Source organism: Malus domestica, chromosome 02, assembly GCF_042453785.1.
Source record: "Malus domestica chromosome 02, GDT2T_hap1".
Classification (NCBI taxonomy): domain Eukaryota; kingdom Viridiplantae; phylum Streptophyta; class Magnoliopsida; order Rosales; family Rosaceae; genus Malus; species Malus domestica.
The window spans coordinates 25975916-25998703 of NC_091662.1; the positions used below are offsets into that span (position 1 = coordinate 25975916).

The 22788-nt window shown below is 35.1% G+C and overlaps 2 protein-coding genes across 5 annotated transcripts; both read right to left on the bottom strand.

Annotated features, from left to right (window-relative positions):
* Window positions 1–3834: 3834 nt before the first annotated feature.
* On the bottom strand, window positions 3835–9240 carry LOC103437339 (autophagy-related protein 3-like). Of its 3 annotated transcripts, none has more exons than XR_011570968.1 (10): window positions 8876–9234; window positions 8618–8688; window positions 8013–8129; window positions 7775–7935; window positions 7575–7648; window positions 7286–7337; window positions 5950–6015; window positions 4909–5418; window positions 4490–4751; window positions 3835–4105 (listed from the first exon to the last, which is right to left on the bottom strand). XR_011570968.1 is itself a non-coding variant. In XM_008375813.4 (10 exons), the coding sequence occupies exons 1-9, from the start codon at window positions 9034–9036 to the stop codon at window positions 4503–4505; spliced, it is 927 nt and encodes a 308-aa protein (XP_008374035.2). In that variant the 5' UTR covers window positions 9037–9240; the 3' UTR covers window positions 3835–4105; window positions 4490–4502.
* A 2824-nt stretch (window positions 9241–12064) lies between these two features.
* Window positions 12065–22497, bottom strand: LOC103428241 (E3 ubiquitin-protein ligase BRE1-like 1). 2 transcript variants are annotated; one of them, XM_070817253.1, is made up of 19 exons: window positions 21831–22497; window positions 20453–20614; window positions 20212–20326; window positions 19381–19608; window positions 19120–19281; window positions 18452–18639; window positions 18281–18364; window positions 18033–18152; window positions 17746–17932; window positions 17496–17656; window positions 17352–17423; window positions 16132–16208; window positions 15544–15738; window positions 14345–14417; window positions 14171–14257; window positions 13852–13989; window positions 13567–13769; window positions 13323–13488; window positions 12065–12779 (listed from the first exon to the last, which is right to left on the bottom strand). In XM_070817253.1, exons 1-19 carry the CDS (start codon window positions 21939–21941, stop codon window positions 12648–12650), a joined length of 2661 nt encoding a protein of 886 aa, XP_070673354.1. In that variant the 5' UTR covers window positions 21942–22497; the 3' UTR covers window positions 12065–12647. The 2 variants fall into 2 exon arrangements, with proteins under 2 accessions (XP_070673354.1, XP_028949157.2); XM_029093324.2 differs by having other exon boundaries at window positions 20242–20326; window positions 21831–22351.
* Window positions 22498–22788: the final 291 nt, after the last annotated feature.

Genomic DNA, 22788 nt, shown 5'->3' on the forward strand with positions numbered 1-22788 from the left:
TTTGGTACGTAGTAGCGGCGCTATTAGCACATAAACTGTACACCTAAACACTCATAAATGCAAGACATTAGACTCTTATTCTGTAACCAACTATAATGGTGTATAGAATTGGGTGGACAACGCGTCTCATGATTTGGCTTTGCATATGTATATAATTTACGTACTCTGGCATTGTGTCCGAGGATGACAATGAATAATTAGGAACATGAAGAATCTAATTTCTTTGTTGGACCTAAAAAAAAAAAAAGAAAGTAACATGAGGGGACAAGGAAAAAGACAGTGATTACCCATGACATGAAGAATCTAACGATATTTAAGAGACAGATTAATTATTTCACTAATTAGTTAACCACAAAATCATCAACCAATTGGTTTATGGATATTCACACGTACATTTTTATCTTTTACAAACATTTATTAATTTTGTTGTCATTGCTCTTTTTCAATTTATTGGATTCATGAACTACAAATTAAAAAAATATGTAAAAGTAAAAATATGCTTGTGGATCAGACTACCCTATATATATAGTACGTTTACAAAGAGAAAGGAATCAATCTCATTTCTTTGTTTCAAAAGTTGGAATGAGATGCATAGAATGCTTTTGCTGAATTAATGAGTAGACACTTGTATGCTTTTGATGCATGCATGCTTTCCTCTTTTGTAATGGAGAGATCTAGACTCTGGAGAGAGTAAAAGCTCATCGATTGTACATAAAAGGAATGATGGTGGATGTCACTTCCCCATGTGTGTTATGATATGCATGGGTGCGTGGCATGTTGTGCTCATAAGTAATAAGAAATAACTTCTCTCTATGTTGTAAAACTATACAACGAGCCAATTATAATATAATATGAATAAGATTTTAATATGAATTGTTCGGACTGTTCAATTTAGGGATGAAGATTTATTTTGGTAATTACTATTTATTAAAGGTAATTACTGTTCATTTAGAGAGATCCATTTTGGCAGTTATTAATTATTAAAGGCAATTATTGTTCACTTAGAGGAACTTTTATCTACAATAAGGAGGTAGGAGAGTAGGCTAAGCTATACAATGGGCTAGCAATAATGTGGTTTAAATTTGTCTTTAGCGAGAATCGAATATAAAACCTCACACTTACAAATAAAAAGAAATATCACTTAAATTGTATTACTAAGTGGCGGTGACATGTTAGATTGTGTCACAAGTGACGTCTAAGAAATGTATTGTCTTTACATTTGAATTTGAAATCAATTGTTGAGCTTAAAACATTGAAAATTTAAATTTTTTTGTTTTATAAAAATAATAATTCTAAGAATGAATGACCATAGATTCTTGGTATTAGGTGAAGGAGAGAGAGACTAAGAACGTGTTAATAGCACTGATTCACGAAACATAAAGGATTTCTAAGCACTTATTGGTGTGAAATCATCATACAACCCCACATGCAAAACTTTTTTTGTTTTAGCCAAGAAAATGAAAGGTATCTTTTATGAAACGTGAGCAAACCAAATTAGATAAATTTAATGCAATTTTAGATAGCTAATGTGGTTGATGATAGTGTTTGACGAATTTGTTTTAACCTTAAATAATATACTTTTTTTTTAACAAATGATATTATCTACAGGGAAAGAGTGTGAATTTAGCCTTACAATGAGTTAATTCGCATTTGACAAGAATCGAATCTAAGACTTCTCACTTAACAATAAAGAGAAATACCACTAAACATAGTACTAAGTAACAACTTTAAACAATACACTTTTGTTTTAGATCAATTAGAACTTACAATATTAAAAATACATTATATTTATCCTAATTAATAAAAATTCATTATATGGTTTAGCTAGAATCTCTTACCTGTTAGTGTAAATATCTCGTTATATTAAGCAAGAGGTCAACATATAGCAACTCCTTTCTCAAATTTTTAAATATTTTAAAATAGGTTAACCCAACTTCAAACTCTATTACTGTTTTTTCGTTTTATAATAATGTGGACCATCGATATGATGGAGTATTGGGGTCGATAGAAAATCTCATTGACTGAAGGCTGATTGCATTTGTCGTGTCATTCGTGAAGAATTGTAAAGGGATGAGGATCCCATCCGGATCCAAATGATAGGGATCTTAGGGATCTTCACATTTTAACCGTTTATCGTATATCGTACGATCAGAAATAATTTGAATTTTATTATTTAAAATTAAACATAAATAGTATCTGACGAAAACTAACCGCACAATATACGACGAACGGTTAGGATGTGAGGATCCCTAGGATCCCCACCATTTGGATCCGGATGGGATCCTCATCCATTGTAAAGGTTCTGAATTGTTGAAACGTGGTGGGTAGCAGATCAGGTAAGCCAATTAGTGTCTAATTCAACTAAATGTTGGTCGTGAGATTGAGGAGACAATATTGGACTAAATTGCGTATTGGGCCATACAAAAACGTATGTCAAAAGCATGTGTCCTCGGACCTTAATCATATATATTAAAAACTTGGCTATTTTGGATGACAGATTAAGATAAGTGAGTATAGAATGAATCACAAAATGTTAGATACGAACGACTAAAAATGCACTATATGAGCATTACAAGCAAATTCCTACTTGGAATGAGTGATTTACAAACTCCTCATATTCCAGTGGCGTCATAAAATTGGAAATTTGAAACCCACATGTATGCTGCATCATCAGACTAAGACTTTTTGACAAAATTAAAAGCAAGAACTAATAGCTTACGTTTTGTTAAATCAAGGACCTCAATTAATAGATTTTAGATTCAAAATCTAAACTAGAGCAAAGTTTATGGACTAATTCTCTAAATTCTCAATGCCACGAAGAGGCTTGAGAGGAAGGTTTGCGAGCGTGCTTAAGACCTACTTCAATGGTTGGGTTAAAGTTCATAATTTGAGTTTTAAACAAGCCCCCCCCCCCCTGCCCGCCCGCCCGCCCGCGGGAGCCCAAGCACAAAGCTCGCCTGTGTAGGAGACACCAATTTAGTCAGCAAGGGTCTACGGTGAACAGCTGCCTAAAAGAAAAACCGACTAGAAGTCCAAGGACCTGGTACAAAGGCCAAGTAGAAGGTTGTTTTCCTCCATATGGTCAAGCAAAGAACAGATCTTTTCAGCTAGCAAGGCAAAGAAAGGGTAAAAAGCCAGTTTTGTGCCTATAGTCATTCATTTCTCTGGTAACAATCTGATCTCCAGTCAGTGGTAGTAAAGGAAGGCTTTCTGTCTGATCAGCGTGGGCAAGCAAGTAGGTAATATTCGTACAGGTTTATCATATGAAACCATAGAAGGAATTCGATCACTACTAATTGGTATCTTTATTTATGCATTAATGACGATAGATGCATTCGCCATAGTCATACAATTCTTCATTTTTTTTTCCTTTATATCCCCCTGTGCATTTGTGCTTAAGGATATGGTAGGTTGTGTATTTTTTCATGTTCTTTCATGCGGTGCATATATGTAAAATGAGGTAATTTAGTGATTTGAATTTTTCATTATTTATCAAAATTTAATATTTTTAGGTTAAAATGTTTATTTTAATTTTAATAATCTACATAAAATTTTATTTAAAAAAATTACCAAAAAAGGCCAAATATCATTAAAGGATAAAAACTATTTCTAAGCTAAAATCTAAATTTTCTGAACTAAAAATTTAGGTTTTAATCCCAACCACAAGAGTTGGTCTAAGTGACCTCATACATAAAAAAGTGGGGACTAGTTTAGAACTCTTTTACCCACACATCAATCACTTCAAGCCCACGCAACTAGACTCGGCTTTTGAGAAGAGTTTCTAATTTGTTCTCAATTGACAAATATTAAAATGCAAGAGCAGGATAGGTAAAATTAGAAAAGTCGGATGTTATATACTGTTTTGTGCAATGTGTTGGATCCAAATCTATCAAACAATAGACGGAAAATTATGCAGTGCAACACATATCAACAAACACCTAAGAGAATTTCACATAAACAATTTAGCCATCTGTACAAGCAGTCAAACGTAATGCGATCGTAGCAGATTGTTTTGAGGATACGTACAATACAGCAGTAGTCTAAATGGCAGCATCTTAACTTCCAACGCCAATCTATGACAACGACCGAGTGCATATACGATACCCTGAAATTCCAAAAATTAGATTCAGTACGTTTATAAATAACATACCGCAGGCGGAAATCCCGCAAAAAATCCAGTTCATAACCAAACAGCAGTCCAGCATCTCTAGATCAGTCTTTTAAAGCATCATATACTATCATTGACGATGCGCCACACAAAGTGTTTCCTTTGGAGAGTACATTTCCATGAGCAACTTGAAACAGGTAGCGGAACAGACTTATCAATGAACTTTTAAAACCCGACTGGCAAAAATATGTTTTTATAGAAATACTAATATAATAAGTCGTCGACTGCTACACAGTTTAGTGGGAGAACAGTTTGAACAATCCCAGCATTACTTCACTCATACTGGAGAACAATAAAATCCTTTTACTAGTCTAGATTTACCTCTGCAAAGTTGCTAACTGCTGGAGCTGCCGAGATCAAAGTCCATCGTATAATCATATTCGATAGTTGGAATTACAGAGGCAACAAATTTCAAGAATAAGAATAGGTACCTACAACACAGAAATTTACAATGATAAGAATGTTGTCCATTAACTATTCAAGGTACTGGTCGAGTAAAACATGGCATAAGCGTTACTGTACGATGCATATCTGACAACTAATAGGTGGGAATATCCCAACTGGAACATGACATGTAAGGAAACTTATAAAGGTCGTACCCAGTGCACAAAAGCTCTCGCTTTACGCAGGGTCTGGGAGAGGTGAATGTCGGCTAGCCTTACCCCCATTTATGGAGAGGCTGCTCCCAAGTCTCGAACCCGAGACCTACCGCTCATGGGCGAAGGCACATGTAAGGAAACTTATAATAGAGAAAAAGATTCCTCCATCAATTTATGTCTCAAAAAATTGATAATTTAGATTAAAACATCGTCAATTGATAAGCCACATCCCTAGTGATTCAGCTACATCCCAGCATCAATACAGGCAAGGTTTGCAAATGGCTCAAAACACGCACTAGTGAACACGTGTTCATTGACATATTCACGTAACATGGAGGAAAACTCCAAGATTGATGATGCACTATTATAAGACATTTTTATTGGGAAATTAAAATTGCAACTATCCAACAAGCTCAATTTAGCCCTGGGTGATAACCTAATTAAATAAAATCATCATATGATAACAATTAGCCTAAGAGTGTATAAATGCATACAAAATGGGTGAGGCAAGAGAGAAAAGTACTTATCAACTTCTGGTTCCACTCCACGTGACATTAGCACATCAATAATTTTTTTCATCACAGCCCCATGTCGGCATGGATGTACAGATGCATGCTTTCCAGACAAGTGGGGATGATCCTCAATAGTTACCTGTGTCCAAATAATCAACCGTCAAACACAATCATCCGAAGTTTTTCCTTTTCTTCTCACAATTACAATTTACACATAGAAAACTTCTCTGCCTTGAAAGAAGTACAAGAAATAAAAACTAAAACAAGAAAGAAAAACACAACAATCTGGATGAAGCCTTCATCACTTTCCGGAGTTCGAATGGACTACCTAGGGAAGTTGAGGATTAAATAACAAATTCATAGCCTCAAAAATGTAACTTCAATAAATCATGGCTTTACAAGCATAATCAACAAACATTGTGCCTTGTGATGTGAGGTACCACCCCCTCTTGATGTGGCCTCTTCAAGGCACGGTTTCACATTAATGACAATCAAAATAGAGTCAAGTAGAGACGACAAAGAACCATGAAATATACTCCACCCCCTCTCCACCTTTTGAATTTATGTATAGGTATAACTGTATATCCATGAACAAATAATTTGGAATCCATGGAAGACAGATTCTAATTCTACAAGCAAGGAATAATCTGATTCCGAGACATCAACTCACAGTTTTGCGTGCATGATCTTGACTGACATCTTCAAGTACGAGCTCTGCTTGTAAAAGCATCCTTGACTAAGAACATTACAAAGGAGTAATCAGTCCTACAAGTCTATATCAATGAAAATTAAATTTCAGAGAACAAACAACCAGACAAATTCAGATTCCCACACAAATATAAAATGAACTAAGTCTTAAAAACCTGTAACCATAAAAATAAAATAAAAATAAAAATAAAAAATCATCGTACATTTTAACAAGCAATAAGCCAGATCCCAAGGTGAAGGTATGCCCAGGATTGGGGAAACATACAGAATCAGTTACCTCAACACAGCTAGAACAGAAACAAGCCACTGGCACTTTTTTAACATTCATTATTTACTTCTTATCTTTATCTTCTTAGGATGAACTGGATCTTCTTTAATTATTTAAATCTCAACTGTACTAAAAGAGATACCAAGCCTAACCCTATTGATCACCAAGAGCCATAGAAAACAAGGAGAGGAATGAGTTTCTTGCAAAACATGTATATATTATTTACCCACATTTAAAAGCAATATATCCCTTATGGTGTGAGCAAGCAAAAAGGTGAATACAAACCAAAGTGAGCCCATAAAGTTAATATGGGCGTAACTGGCTTTTATGCATCCTTTACTACTCAAGCTTGATGTTGGCTTAGGGACACTCCAGCTAGGCTATCAGCTCATTTAGTTGGCAATTTTGTCTCTCTTCTGGAACAACGTGGTCTCCAACAACTACATTTGCTATATCTGCACTATTTTGCAATATCTACCACTGTTCTTTTTCTTAATTTCCCAGTGGTCTTCTTGACCACTTGTTTTTCTCTTTGTTGTTTTATTGTCATTTTCAATAACATAGTCTCTTTCTCAAACAAAACATAAAAATAAAACAAAAATTCAGGCACATGATCATAGAAAACAGCACTCTGTGTTTATTACATTGGAGTATGTGTTTGGCTCTATAAGTCAAGCTAGGAACCACCATCTGAAATTAAACGTTTTTGTTTCTTGTGAATTGGGTGACTGCTGTTTCTTGAGATGATTGTTCTCCCTTAGTTGTCCCTTAATGTTAGTTGGATGCCAACAATTTTTGTATATTTGGTGATAGCTTATTCACCCCTATTGTAATTTCGACCTCTTTCAGAAGTCTTTCTTATTCACTTATTTTCATAAGCTCAAAATTCAGGCTCCAGCTTGATAAATTGGGATGGAGAATATTCTGAAAATGCAAAACTTTAATTGCCTCAAGTTGAATACCAATGACATAAATTCTTGACAATCATAGAACCATTCAGAAAAAATAATTGCTAGTTACTGAAACTAACCTCATCATACCCAGTAAGCCACACTCGAGGAGTCTGGTAATATTTATCATATCTGTAAGTGAGCAACATAAATAAAGTCATTGATGCCAACTTTAAATAAACTACACAGACCAACAAACTGAAGTGATCTTAAATTGCCTTATAATTTAACTATCCTGAAAGCCATACTTCATTATCATAGAATTTGAAATGAAAAACAACTGTTTCTCCAAAAAGAAATCTGCTACTAAGTTTAATATAAGGAAAATGTTGGGCCTGGTAAAAAGTTAAAAGAGAACAACAATCTTACGTGATGCTGACATCATATGTTCGGGTTCGTAAAATATTGTCATCGTCAGGTTCATGAGCAATAAGATATGTTCCCTGCAATATAACCACCATACATGATATACTAAATCGATGGAGCATCATTTTCGTGGTCTATACACATCATAGCAATGAGGGTTTAAAGAGATAAGAACTATCTTTTCACACCAACTAAACACTTACAGGATCAATCTCAATGTTGTCAGCTTCTTCAAAGTCAGCCATGTCCGGAATATCATCTTCATCTTCCACTCCAACATGCGAGGGGACCGATTTCACATCCCTATTCTTGCTGATTTCTAAACTTTCAATGGAGGGTAAGTTTTCCACCTCACCACTTGTATCTTAAAAAGACAAGAAACAGTCTGAGTAAACGGTTCTGCGAAATTATTGATGTTCACTTTTAACGGAAGTAACCTACCCTTTGGCTTCCCATGGGTTGCCAACCAGCCATCATTATCTTCATTATCAAGAAGAACTTCCATACCAGCAGCTTCATACTCCTCTTCCAAATATGCAGCCCTTCGTAAGCACGGCACTGAATAAAAATAAACAAATTATCCAAAAAGGTACGGGGAACAAGTAATAGCAGCAGTTTCATAGAGCTTAGATGTGAAGCACAAAAAGAGGCAAGTGTCTTCACACATGCACAAATTGAGAGCAGCACACGAGCGGACACACAATAATGGGCAGTTAGGCCATATGATTCTTAACTCAGTGAAGATTATGAAAACTAATTGGCTTGCTTGAGCTAAGTTTTTAACTTTTTGGAAGACAAAAATTTCCCTTCTTTGGTTTTCTTTCATTTACAAAAACCGTGTAGAGGACCGCTAGATAGGTGACTGTTAATGGTCAACTACGATCAATGCTATATAGGTGACTGTTAATGGTCCATTATGATCAATGATTAAAACGAAAAGGAAAAGAGGGAAAAAGCACACACTATCTTTACCTCTTATGTTTGAACATTATAGTCAATGCAAGAAAAGGATTGTAAATCTATAGCGCAATTTGATGTCACTGTACCATTTCTAGTAATCAAATACTGTTTCTCCGATGGTAAGTACGCCTTCCTCTTGCTCGGCTCGCCAGATTCCCTAACACAACACGAATCGAAACAAGAATTATAGACAGAATTTATCATCTTTCTGTAACTTCATCTGATTAAACAATGAATCAAACCTCGAATTTCAGAGAATTTGAGAGAAATAATAAATAAAAAAAATGGAAATTGAAAATAAAATTAAAAAAAAATTGAGAGAAAAAAAAAGGGAATTTGGATACCAGGACCAGGTGGGGCACTTAGAGACGAGGTTATCGCCAGCTGTGACGAACTCGGAGACGCTGAGAACGCCTTTTTCTTTGAAGGCGGAGACGGTGCGGGGACCTGTGATTTTCTCCACCGTTCCTTTGAACGCCTCGTGCAGCTTCTGTGACAGAACCATCTCCGCCCCCTTCTTACTTTCTTTTTCTCTTTTTTCCCTTGGAAAATAATCGAACTCGCTGCTTTGCTCAAGCTTCAGCGTTCGGCGTCCGGCAACAGAGGGAGAGGGAGAGGGAGAGTATTGGGGGAGAAGAAGGAGAAGAGATTGCGTGCGTGGTTGTGCCGTCTATTCGTGCGTGGGAAGTATTTACGACACCGTATATATAATAGAATGGAAGGGATTTCCTCTATTTATATTTTTCTAATTTTAAATTCTGAATCAATACCATCAATTATGCATGTATTCATTTTTTTTATTTTTTATTTTTTTGAGTACCGCATGTTATTTTTTATACAAACGATTATTGATATATACGCTAATTTGACTTTGCTGTAACTTAAAAATCATCATTTTATTGTCTGAAACTCAAAGTTCGTTTCACTTTATTCTTGGAAACTCGATTTTGATCTCATTGTGCTCTCCGGAACTTGAAAGCCATTTATATAAAACTCAAAATTCGCTTCATATTACTTTAGATTTGTTAACTTCTTATATAAGTTTAATTTGAATGCGGCAGGCTAATCGATTTCTTTTTTATTTTTTTTAATCTCTTCAATTTCTTTTAAATTTAATATTATTTTATTGTTAAATGTTAATGCGTAATGAAGATTTATTATCAAATCTATTGCACATGTGACATAGTATTATTGTGTGTTTGCTCTCATAGATGTTTCAGGAAGGGACCTATAAGTTGCAAGGAGGAGAGAGAATTCAAAAGTCAAAGTGGAATGATGAATTTTAGTTTCAAGAAGTAAAATTATGACTTTTGAGTTACAGAAAATAAAGTGAAATCAAAATAAAGTTAAGCCTATTCCTAACTAACTGAGCTACTAATCTCTTGCCATGGAGGGATTTTCCAAAGCAAGTGATGTAAGAGACGAGAGATTTTAACCCACCAAACCCTCGCTTATAGTTACTTGAGTTACAAGTGTCTTATATAGATCAGATATAGGTTACAAGTACAGTGTAATGACGAGAAATATGAATAAACGAAAAACGTAAATTTAACTGCCAGGAGAAGAATTTAAAGAAAGCAACGTATGAGTAACATAGATATGATCTTTTGTCTTGACATTTTCACAGAATTTCTAACATGCCCTTTGAAATAGGGGTGTGCTATCCACACACCTCATTTTACTTCTCACACATCCCTTGATAATTAACGTCTGTTGATCTTCTTCAATTCATCCGATCCGACGGCCAAAAATTAAAAAAGTGTGTGAGAGGTAAAATAGGATGTGTGGATATCACATCCCTTGAAATATATCTCAGGTGCATAAGCGAATAGAGTAAGGCAACCGCAGATTCAACGTTTTATGCTACCGTCCCTTGTGATGAGATTTTTTTTTGTTTTTTAAGACAAGCTTAGGTGTTGCATTCAATTGGATTTTTTTAGATATTTCAATGGATTTATAAATTCAAGATTTTGATGGAGTTTAATTGATTTTTAGAAATTATATCTAAATTTTTGAGTGAATTCCCTCAAATTCTCATGGAAAGAGATGAGATTTGAGAAGGCTTAAAATTCAAATTTCTTTGAATTTTTCAAAATTTTTAAAATCCTTTAAAATCAATTTCTAATTGGATACACCTAGAATGTTATAATTTTTTTTATTAAAAAAAAATCTTGATTGAATACACCTACACTTTCAAAGAATCACTAATCTTGATTGAATATCCCTGAATTTGTGAAAAGAATCGAAATATCTTAAAATTCTAATTGAATACACCCCATAGTTTTGTACTAGGGATGAGTTAAAGAGGGATACCCTAACTTCAAGGACAATTGACAACTTGCAATCAGTTTTCTAAAAAGCTTTGCTCTAGGCACTATGTAGCTGATCACTGTCATGATTAATTCCTAGGCGTTTAAAAAATCAAAAAGGGCACCACAACTAGCCTATGCCTTACCTAGCATGTCTAGGTGGATATAAGTGTGCTAGGGAGCTACATCAGTCTAGGCAGGCTAGGTGGTTTTTGACTTTTTTGTTTTATTTAAGAAAATGGTTTAGTGTTGTCACTCGTAATCACTTAGAGAAGAAATAGATAATTTTTATTGTATATTTTATGTTGTTAATAAATTGTAAATGATTTGTTGGATATTTAGATAGATACTCATCATATGTTAGTTCTCCATGCTTTCAATATATTTTAGTACTATACAGTGTTTATATATTATCTTACAAATATATTATATCCTAAATTTAATTAAAATAAAATAACAACGTCTAGACCTCACCTCGTCTCCTAAACGCAAGACCCCTAACCGCCCACCCGACTTGTGCTACCGCCTAGAACCTTGCTTGCAATGCAATCTGAATTTACTTGAGGTTTGTTCAATTTTGTCAACTCATCAGTTTAATCCCTTATATTTCAAACTCAATTTATTTTGCTTTCGTCATTAATGTTGTCCTTGCCGTTCAACTCTGTTAAAGAATCCGTTAATATTAATCTCTGCTAATCGTTCTAAACTTCCAAATGAATTTTCGATTGAAAGTAATTTCCGGACTGCTCTTTTTTCATCTGCATGCCTCCATTGTTGTCCCCTACGTACCATGACCTCCTTTGACTTAGGGTGGTGCCATCCGCACACCCCTTGTTAATTTTTAGGGAACTTTAACGAAAAGCACCCGGTACTGTTCACTTTAACGAAAAACCACATTTTTACACTAAAAAGTCAATCATGGTACTATTCACTTTACCCTTTATTTTGTCCTTATCATTAAAACTCAAAGTTTTCAAGCTCTTTTCATTAGTTTTCCTTAATTTTTATCCCTTGGTCATCTACAATTCATTTGATCTGACGGCCAAAAATTAAAGGATGTATGAAAGATAAAAATGGTGTATGAATAGCACCAGTATTGATTTATTCAATCAAATACCAAGTGCAAAAAGTGCATGGAAAAGAAAATGCAAAAATCACTCCGCTCTCCGAAGGCTTGAGGCTTGAACCGAACGTACAAAGAAGAAATGGTGAACAATAAGAAAATTTAATGAACAAACCCAAGACCGTCATTGCATTTATATAGCCAAATGAACAATCAACCTCAACAACATTTACATACCAACTGCTTTGAGCAAATGTCAAATTCAACTGCAAAAACAAGGCTACTTTTGAGACCTCCCAAAACTAAAATCTGTACAGCCAGAGAGCTCGGATTACAGCTGCATCTCTTTTCAGCAGAAACGAAACCCTCGGGTATAAATAAACACCGACCACCGGTACAAATAGGAGGACTTCAATTCCCCGACACAATCTGACGATAAGGTGAAAGATTATAGGGCTCCAACCAGTTAAAAAGGTCAAAACCAAAAAGAGTTTATACTGCACTGAAAAACTGAGTCATATTAACATCCTAGAAGCAGAACCAGCAAAACTAAGGTTGTTTGTACTGATCGATGAGCGGAAGGGCGAGCTACTCTTCTAAACAAGGCTTTTCTAATTTTTACTAATATAAGAATTACATTTGAGGCTGCAGGAATCCATAATTCAAGTCTCGGATTATTTGCACTGTCTTGCATGCACGATGCACGTCTCATAAAAGTCTCATAGAAGTTTCATCCGTCTCCTTTTAGATGTATACGGGTTTTACATCATTAGGCCCAAAGCTCATGAAACACCTCGGGCACTTCCTCTGTCGAGTTTCAAGTACTTTTTTCACACAAGGGTTGCAGAACAAGTGATAGCATTTTGTAATGACAACCTAGCATTGAGATAAAGAAAAGAAACTAAGTGCTGTGCCACAGACACCAAAATAACAATGATGACAATGTTGAATATGGTAACATGAAATTTCTATGACCGACTGACCACTGATAAGCATCTGAATTTTAACAATTCCACTTTCGAAAGATAAGGACGGTGGAAGAGGAAATAAATAGCAAAAATATTTAAAACCACAAATGAAAATTAATGCGTTACATTTTTCGTACAAGTTGCCTTCGCTTAAAATTAAATCCACAGTTTGCAATGCTTCATGTATCATTCAACGCCCTTGTTCTTTACTTTCTACCAAAATTTTTGAAAATCAATTTTCTATTGTATGCCATTATGAAATTTCAACCTGAAGTCAGACCGACCTTCACATTTTCCTAGTTGCTCCACATATTAACCTGACTAGGATCTGATATTTGGACATTTTCAGCTCGAAATATTGATATTTAGACATTTTCACCACCAAAAATCTAAGAATTGTTGAAATGAAAACACTAAATAAAGAATAAATAGAAGATGATTCAGCTAATACCTGTTTTGTCCTGTCAAGGCAGACATCACACTTCAGTATCTCCTTGTATTCTCCAAGTTCCTGTTGAAGCCTTTCAACAATTGATGAACCCTCTGTCTGTGCTCGAAGCCTTGAAGCCTTCCTTTTTAAAACTTCCAATTCCTCCTCTTTTCTTCTCTTTTCAAACCTATTGAACAACAAAATACGAGTTGACACCACCAATATAAAAAGATTGGCAGGAATGGGAGCAGAACATCCACTATACCTTTCCCTCTCAAGTTCCAACTGCAGATCTGACAGACCATTGTGACTTTTCTCAACTTTAGATTGTGATGCGTCTAACGCCTCCCATAACTGCTGAGATTGCCTTCGGACTTCTAACACTCTCTTTCGAGTATTTTCCAACGTAATTTGTTTTTGCAACTTATCTTCTGCTACTTTCTGAATATGATTTTTGCATATTTTCAACTGTAAAGGAAGAATCGAACAATTAGTTTAACTTAACTCCACATGCATTTATACTAAAGTTTTACAGAAGATTAAAATATACCTGTTCTTCAATTCGAGCTGCTTTCATGTTGTAGAAATTAAGAGAATGATTGCCTAGTTGAATCTCCCTCTCCATTTTGCGTTTGTCCATGAGTACAGCATTCTGCTGTTGTCTTGCTCTTACCCCCTCTAAAACAAGCTGCAAGGAGAGCCACAAATAAAACCAAATATTAGAACATATTTATAATCATTCAACAATTTAGCATGCCGCATGTGGACTGATGCCTGTGAGTTTATCTTTTTTCCTTTCGGTATTACAGCATGTAAAATATACACCACCTCAGAAACCTTCAGACATAAGAAAATGGCGAGTCAATCACCTTAATGTTATAGTCATCTCTCTCAGTAATTTGCTGCAGTAGATGTTGGTTTTGAGTTTGCCTATCATCATATGACTGTCCAATAGTCTGAAGAAAAAGCAAAATAAAATGTCAGAACCATCCGATGACAAATGAAAAAAATCTCATCTGCATATAATAATGAAGAGCACTAACCTCAATTTCGGATAAGTATGCCTCATTTTCTTCATTTTTGGATTTCAAAATATCAGAAAGTCTCAAAATATTCCTGATATGCCAAGAGAAGGAAAAATCAAAATTCCTCTAAGTAATAGTCATGTCAAATGGAGAACAAGAAGCAGCCTAAACAATAGTGTACTCGTTACCATAAAAAAACTACACATAATCTATAATTCCTTCATGTTTCAATAACTGTTACAATCTGGTTTTAAGCCCATATGAAGGAGTGTCACACAAGTGTGACAGCAGCAAAAAATTGTTAATCCCATGAGTGGCTTGCAACAATCAATCATTTTTTGAATGAGGGCTGAATTGAATTATGAACAATTATTCCCATGTTTCAAATCAAGTATGATGGTTCAAAGTGAATCATTTTGGCATTTAACAAACATACCAAATCCTTATTTTAGCTCGTTGAGATTCCACTAGTAATAAATATATAAATAAATAAAAATTAAAGGGAATCATTAGGGAAAGTAACTTAAAGAGAGAGAGCTCTCAAATCGTATTTTGTTAATCAAAATCTTAGAAATTGAAGAGAGATAGAGAGTGGAATTCTTCATCCATGCAACCAGTTAAATTCCAACCATAAGACCAAAGGCTTAGGTTACCTTAGTTACAAAATTAAAAATTAAAAAAAAAACCCCTTTAAATATCCTAACATTTCTCTTGTACCAAAAACATGACATTAGCCAAAATTTTATTATATTTTATTTTATTTTATTTTGAAATTGGGTAATTAACCCAATGCTCCTTTTGCTTGAAGTTGGGTAATTAATCATAAATGCCCATAGCTATTCACAGAGAAGAGAACTATTGTTCTTTTAATGGAGACAAAAAAGATGAGAGTTTTATGGGACTGGTGTAATGGTAATGTTCTGGATGGTTTGTCTAGAAAGAAATATCAGGATGTTTATGCATAAATTTGGAAATTGATTTAAAAAAAAATAAAGGATTGGTTTTGGGAATTGTTTTGGGTCTCGGTTTCTAATGACTTAAAGAGTGCCCTTTCTTGTTGAATGTGACCATTTTCTTTGATTTCTCTAGACTAGAGGGTTATGTGTTTTTTAACTGCATTTCGTATTCTTTGACACATCTTATAGGTGGAATACTGGTTCAATGTGTCTCTCCTCATTCATACTATCTTTTTTGGCCAGCATCAGAAATAGTGTAACCTTTTGGAAGCTTCAAATTTCTGTCTCAAGTCAGCAATTTTAGCCTCAGCAGCAGCTAGCCTTTGTTGAGAAATGGCCTCAGCTTCATTTGCTGTCTTGACTCGTAATTCCAAGTTGCGTTCATCAAGAGAGGACTTCAAACTTTCAACACGAGCCCATGCCCTGCATTCTGAATCTCTAGATTCCAAGACATCCCTGTGAATAGAAAAAAAAAAAAACCACACACAAAGCACATATTACATTTGCACAACAAAAACAACACATGACAAGAAAATCAGCTATCACATTAATTTACGGAACTAAATTAATACAGTTGAGTTATAACACTATTGAATTAAAGACAGCACTATGCAAGTGAACTAGAACATGAGATCTCAAAAATTCACTTGTAATTAATTAAGTAAAACCCCTGCTGCACACTTCACAAAATTTGTAATGATAACAGAAACGATTTAAACCAGAAAATAGAAGCACATTTCAAAAAGCCTTGATACACTGAGTAGATGGTTCAAATGTCATTCTTTGCACCATATGCAAAATTGAAGTTGTGAATAACTAAATAACCAAAAATTAGTAAATGCGCCTCACCTTGAATCAGTCAACTCATTTCTATACATTTCCAAAATCAGATTTAACTCTGAGTCACATTCCTTTAAATCTTGGACCTACACCAAATAAATGAGGGAAATGAAAAATTGATCTAAACAAATCACATGAGAGCGAAAAAGTACAAAGCAAATTTATAATCTGAGAGCCACTGATATTTAATACTATGAACAGATGCAACTATTTCATGCGTGTGGCTGTCTAACATGGACATATGCGTCCATGCAAGGGAAACAGAGTTTATAATATGTTCTGAACAGAAGGATTATAGCCCCTGTACTATGAATAAATGCCAAGCACCTCAACTTTTATTTTTACTTCATTTAAACCGTACATTAGGAACTCAACAAGTTTACCAGACATAACTATATTATATGTGTTCTCATCATCTTCCATAAGCCATTGAATACAAAAATTATAGTTATCAACTATTAGTCTCCGGATTTTGGTCGTAATACTCGGTGAGCATGGATAAACTACTCAATGGGGAGCAGGAAAATAAAATTGTGTGTATGCATATATACATCACTTTTCTATTTGGATAGAAGAACTTTCAATTGAAATAGTTTCCCATAGTTGCTACCCTTTTTCTCAAAGGGTGGCCACAGAATCTGTTGCCTTTCATAATTGCTAAACTTTTCTCTTTGGGATGACAAGGTGGGTTTTTCCAGACATATGCTGCAATTCATATATTGAAGAACTAGGTCTCCATCTTTCTAATAGAAATAACATAAAAGAACAAACAAATTTGATGAGGATTGCCACCAAATGATTCCATTCGACTTTCAAAATTACTTTCTCTCGATACAAGTGGAAGGTACATATTTCTATAATCAGGACTTCTAAACAAGAAATCTACAAAATAAGACGGATATGAAGTCTGCCATGAGCACTCCGTTTTAAAAACACAGAAAGCCCATAATCCAAACAAAAAAATTATTCCCAACAGCAGACTAATCTAGATATATTCAACTTAACATAACAGTCAAAGCGTAAAAAAAAATCTTCAAATGGATTAAAAAAGAAAATAGAGACAGATCCTACACAATTGCTCAGAGATGACTCATTTTGTTTTATTCAATAATATAGGCTACCTAAAAGTGTTCCCCATACATGAAAAAGCTTTACAAAATCCCAGGTCAAGACTTCCACCTGGTGCTCATCTGAACATAAATTCAGTCACAGGATCAAGAAACACATACCACAGCATTCAACTTTTGTATCTCAGTGTCTTGATCTTTGGATCTGGCAGACAAAGTCCCACACTCTCTCACCTGTTTAGAAAGGCAAGAGTTTAACCTCTTTCAATTCAACCAAGAATCTCACTGCATAATAGAAATACCCACCTTCCTATCAAGGATGCTGGAAAGAGACTGCACATCAGCCTTTAAAGAATGAAAGTCAGAAGCAGCCTCTTTGTATTTACGTAATTGACCTTGCATGGAACCCATTTTCTCAGGAAATGAAGAAACCAAGGATTTAAATTCTTTAATGATTTCTTTTCTTCCTGAAATAGAGAACATAATTTCAGCATGTATACTGTGAACAAATGCAAGTCTTCCTCAGTTAAAAGAAAAGAATCAGATATCCTCAAACCTGGTTCTCTTGAAGCCTCTTCCAGCTTGGCTTCAATCAATTTTCTTTCCTCAATCTGTTTCTGTATTTCTATCCCCAAATCAGAAATTCTAGATTCAACAACTGCAGAAGATCTTTGAAAAACATCAGCAATGTCACTCTTGACATTAAGTTCCCTCTCCTTCCACAAAAGATTATCGTTCTCAGTCTATTCCAAGGCAAAAGAAACAATCAGCATTATGACACTAAACTTTCAAAAAAAAAAATTACAGTTAAAGGTGTAACTGAAACTACCGACCAGTTACCACCTGTAGTTTCTCAAATAACGCCTGGCACTCGAAGACTTCTGACTTTGACTTTTCTATTTGATCTCTCACCAAGAGATAAGCTTGGGAAGAAGAAATACACTCTACAATTTTAAGCATGTTCTGTGAATAAAATTATCCCAATTTTAGTAAAATGACTGAATATGAACTAAAAAAAATGACAAGAAGTGAAGAGTAAAGTTGGACTTGCATTGACATAGAAAATGACAATAGTAGCACAGTAAAATAACCTGCAAACTAGATAACTTCTGTAATATTTTTATCCTTTCTTCATGAAGGCCTTTGATGTCCATTAGCCGAGATGAAGCTTGGTCCTGCAGAATGTAATCAGTTGATAAGCTTACCCCCACCCAGTATAAGTTTTCAGTAGTCAATCAAGGAGAGAGAAGCCATCACAATACCATTAGATTCTTGAGAGTAGACTCCATATCTTGCAGATCTTTTTGCTTATCTCTGACTCTATCCACATGCTTGTTCCCAATATTTGGAAGTGGGAAAGCTGTGCCTTTTGCAGCATTTTTCTGTGGCTTAATAGTGTCTAGTTGACGATCAATGTCTTTTAATTCATCAGCTGCGGTTTCTAATTCCCCTTCAAAATACAATGAAAACATAACCGACTTTCAGAACATCCCTTGGCCTATCAGACCATGAAAATCTGCCACCATCCAAAGATTCTTCCTTTCTACTGTATTAAGGGCAGGTGATTGAGCGACATTTTTTTTGTGGGAAACATATGTACATTAATAAAGAAGTGCAAGAAAATATGGAGAATTCTGCAGCTTAAGAAAATACACAAGTCAAAACGCTCAGAGAGAGAAACCCTCATTGTAGGGAGGAGAGGATACCAACCCAGGTGGATTATTAGACTCTTACATCCTGAAGAGAGACTACCCACGAGGGACAACATTAATAATCAATGCATAACCCACCCACCCTACCCCTTCTTGATCCAAAATATATATATATATAAGAAATAGAGCAAACAAGGGAAAATATTACAAAAATATCTGGCAAATAATCTAACAAGGTTCATAAAAAGCTATATAACACAATAGATGTAAGAATTTACATTTCAAACGTTTAAGCTCAGCTTTATGTTTTGCTTCCAAGTCACAATCGCTCTGCAATTCCCTTGCCAACATTCTATGCTTGAAAAACACATCGATAAAGGCCAATCTCAAGTTCTTAACTTCATTTTTAAAGTCAGTTGATGTCTTCTGCCTACTTGTGCCTACCAAAAGAAGCAGTATACAGATGTATGAGGAGTAAGTTTGAAAGGAACTGGATCATAACATATGACGTTTGAAAGACATCTAATCTAAAGTCTAACCATCTTCTGGAAGCACTTTTAAAAGTGCATCACGCAATGCATCCTTCACACGCCACTGGTTGTCAATTGCAGCTATGACATTACCTACAATATTCTTAGTCTTTTCAATGGTAGTCCCTCTATCTTCTTCCATCTGATTAAAACTTTTACATGAACATGAACTTTCAGTCGCATCTGCTTGTGAAAGGCGGTCAAGAAAAGCATCCTGCAATGCAGACGGAGCACCATCTAACAAAAAAAATACAAGGCAGCCTTTTCAGCAAGTACATTTGAACAATCATACAACTATTACTAGGTCAAAAGGTATACATTCAAATCCCCATAAACATTCTCAAGCTCAGGGATATCATTGAATTCCAACATATAGATGAAAAGAAGAAATAGAATGGTAAATAACTAAAAACTCAGAGTGGAGCAGGGGACTTTTATGAGCAATAGAGCAAGCAAAACCATCTAGTGCTTTAAAAATTAAATAGATCTGACGGTGTATTAAAATCATATCAACTTGTGGCTTTCAGTTGATGCCTAAAGGGTGGTACAGAAATATTAAAGATGAGCACAGATGAACCAACCCAAAAACATCATACAGAAAAATTGGACAGCAGGATGAAGAACATTTTCATAATTTCTGATGAAAAGAATAACAGTATACAGAATTCAAACATTAACTTAAAATGACGTATCCATGTCGATATGCAACAATCATGAAAAGAACCCATTAGTTAACTCAGAACTTTTGCACCTACTACCAAGTTTAATATATTATATACACACACAAACTTCAAGAAGCTAAAGCTAGAATTAACTAAGATTTTTCATCATAACTAGTACCGCGACATTGAACATAAGTTTGATCCTCACCATCCCTGATGGAAATGTCTTCAGCATCTTTCAGATTGTTCGATTCTCTTAAACGGATGGAACAAGATTCCAAGTCATTAACCATCTATTGTAAAAAAGCATATGGTCAATTTCCCACAATCAATATAGAGTACCATAACCATAACACCAAAGAAGACAGGATCATAACAGACAAGAAGAAATAGAGAACAATCAACACAGGGTGTCCTACCTCTTCCCAAGACTTATTGACCACTGTTAATGTGGAATCATATGCCTTTTGTTTGTCCTTCATTTGAGAAAATTTATTCTCAAGAATAGAGTGCTCCAGCTTCTGAGTTTCTAAGTTCTGTGATAGCTTCTGAATTTGATATTGCAGGAGTTTAACGTCAAGCTACAAGTCAAAAAATATAACATAAGTTCAAAACAAGAAGATTACATGTGTGTGTGTGTGTGTGTATATATATATAATACAGCTAGGTGATCATATGTATGCCAGCAAAAATGTCTATAAGTTTTGATATGGGAAGTGAAAGGAAGATATGCATAGATCTTACATCACTTGAATAGCTGATTGACAAGAGCATTTGGCTCATTTGGTAACTTTCTCCCCAAAAGGGGATAGATTTGAAGGGAATTTGACATTCATGTTTCATATGAATTTCAAAGAAATGTCTGAAATTTAGATTATTTTCAAATAAGTACTATATAACTTCTCACTTATTTTCTTCTATCTCGAAGCCTATCATATATCATAGCCCAACCACTTTAACTTAGAAATGATAATTGACAAGGAAAACAAAAGTTAGAACATATGGAGTGCACACATCATCTTTAAAGGAGGATGTATTCAGTCATAGACTCTACCCTAATCTGTGTTTGATGATTTTATATCAAGCCAACCTAATTAACAATCGAATAGTCTTCGAGTCAACACACATTTCATTAACCACCCTCTAAAATCAACTATAATCTCTCCCATATCCTTAACAAAATAAAGATGCACCCAATTCAGATATTAGTAACCAAGAAAATCTTTACAAGGGTTTATTCAATACAGAGAAGGAAAAAAACCTTCAAATGATACCAGCCAAACTTGTCTTTCGCTTAGAGTCTTGCTATTGTGTTTGACACTAGCTCAATTGATCTATTCTTAACATAAATGGGTTACATCCCCGAGATGGAGCCAATAAGAGCAACCTTGACTCGTTAATTTTGTCTAGGGCTCAAACAGTATTGTCTACAATTTCCATCCCTAGCTGCATAAACTCTAGGTACAACTGAAATGCATAAAATCACCGCAAATAGTTGGGACAAAAAACCAGAGACTGAAAAACTGCGAAGACTAAGCAGTAAAGTGCCACCCTATTCATATACAAAACAATTCAATCCGACAAAGTAGTAAAATTTCACAATCTAAAATCAATTGATAAGTTTCAATGGTGTACCATAAACCTTCATCAACTATTAGACCACGAATTGTTCAAATCATCAGGCAAACTCAACCAGCAAAACAACAAATACAAATAATCCAAATACGAAACCTCCAATTCAAACTAAGAAGAAACATATGAGCAACTAGAAGCAAATACAAGCACAAAAGACCTCACCTTTTTGTCGTCATAAATGGGCAAAACGGGCTGCTTCTTAGCAGTAGCAGCCATGGGAGATATGGAGCTAAAGTGACGCCTTTTTCGATCAGACTCACCTGTGCTCCCCATTGGAAACCCTAGAAAGAAACTCCCCCCGCAAACACTTCCACCCACATTACATCAGACACACCCCCACAAAACGAAAACGGCCCCAATTCAATCAACCCCTTTTATACAACAGCTAGGCAGGCACACCATCAAACCCTATAAACTCCAGCACAAACCCTAGCTGGAAAAAGCCCTAATAAATTTTCCCAATAAATAAGACAGTTCCTTTTCCTTTTCTGCTCTCTCAATCCCCAAATTCTCAAGCCCTAATTCAAATTCCACAACCCCAACTCAAAACCCTAATATCTTAATCTTAAGATTGTTGAGAAATTTTGATCCATTTGATCTCTCTCGTTCTCGGCTGAGACTGGAATCCCCCAACACACACAGACAGAACAAAAATATAATATAAAATGACTTTTTTATGGTTTTGTAAATCGTGCAAGAATATTTGAGAAGTAGAACGGCAGCGTGGAATTCTGTGAATGTAGAAGGGTGTTTTGGGTATTTAAAATATCAAAGGGAGAATTGGTTCTTTGTGAGAGTGTGAGGGGTGATTGGTTGGGCGTGGGGTTGTAGGTGGTGCGGTAAGCACGGGGGATTATTTGATCGGTTTCACCATCGCTCTGCGTGATGAAACTGAGCAACTCGGAATTGGATTCCATCTAGATCCATTTTATGAGAATTCTAAGATTCTTATATTTTAATCAACTTATTGTCTATCGTATAGTTAGAAATTATTTGATTTTTTTTATTTAAAATTAAACACAAACATTATCTGACAAAAACTGATCATATGATGTACGATGAACGCCTAGGATGTGGAGATCCCTAAGATCCCCACAAAATGGATCTGGAGAGGATAGCA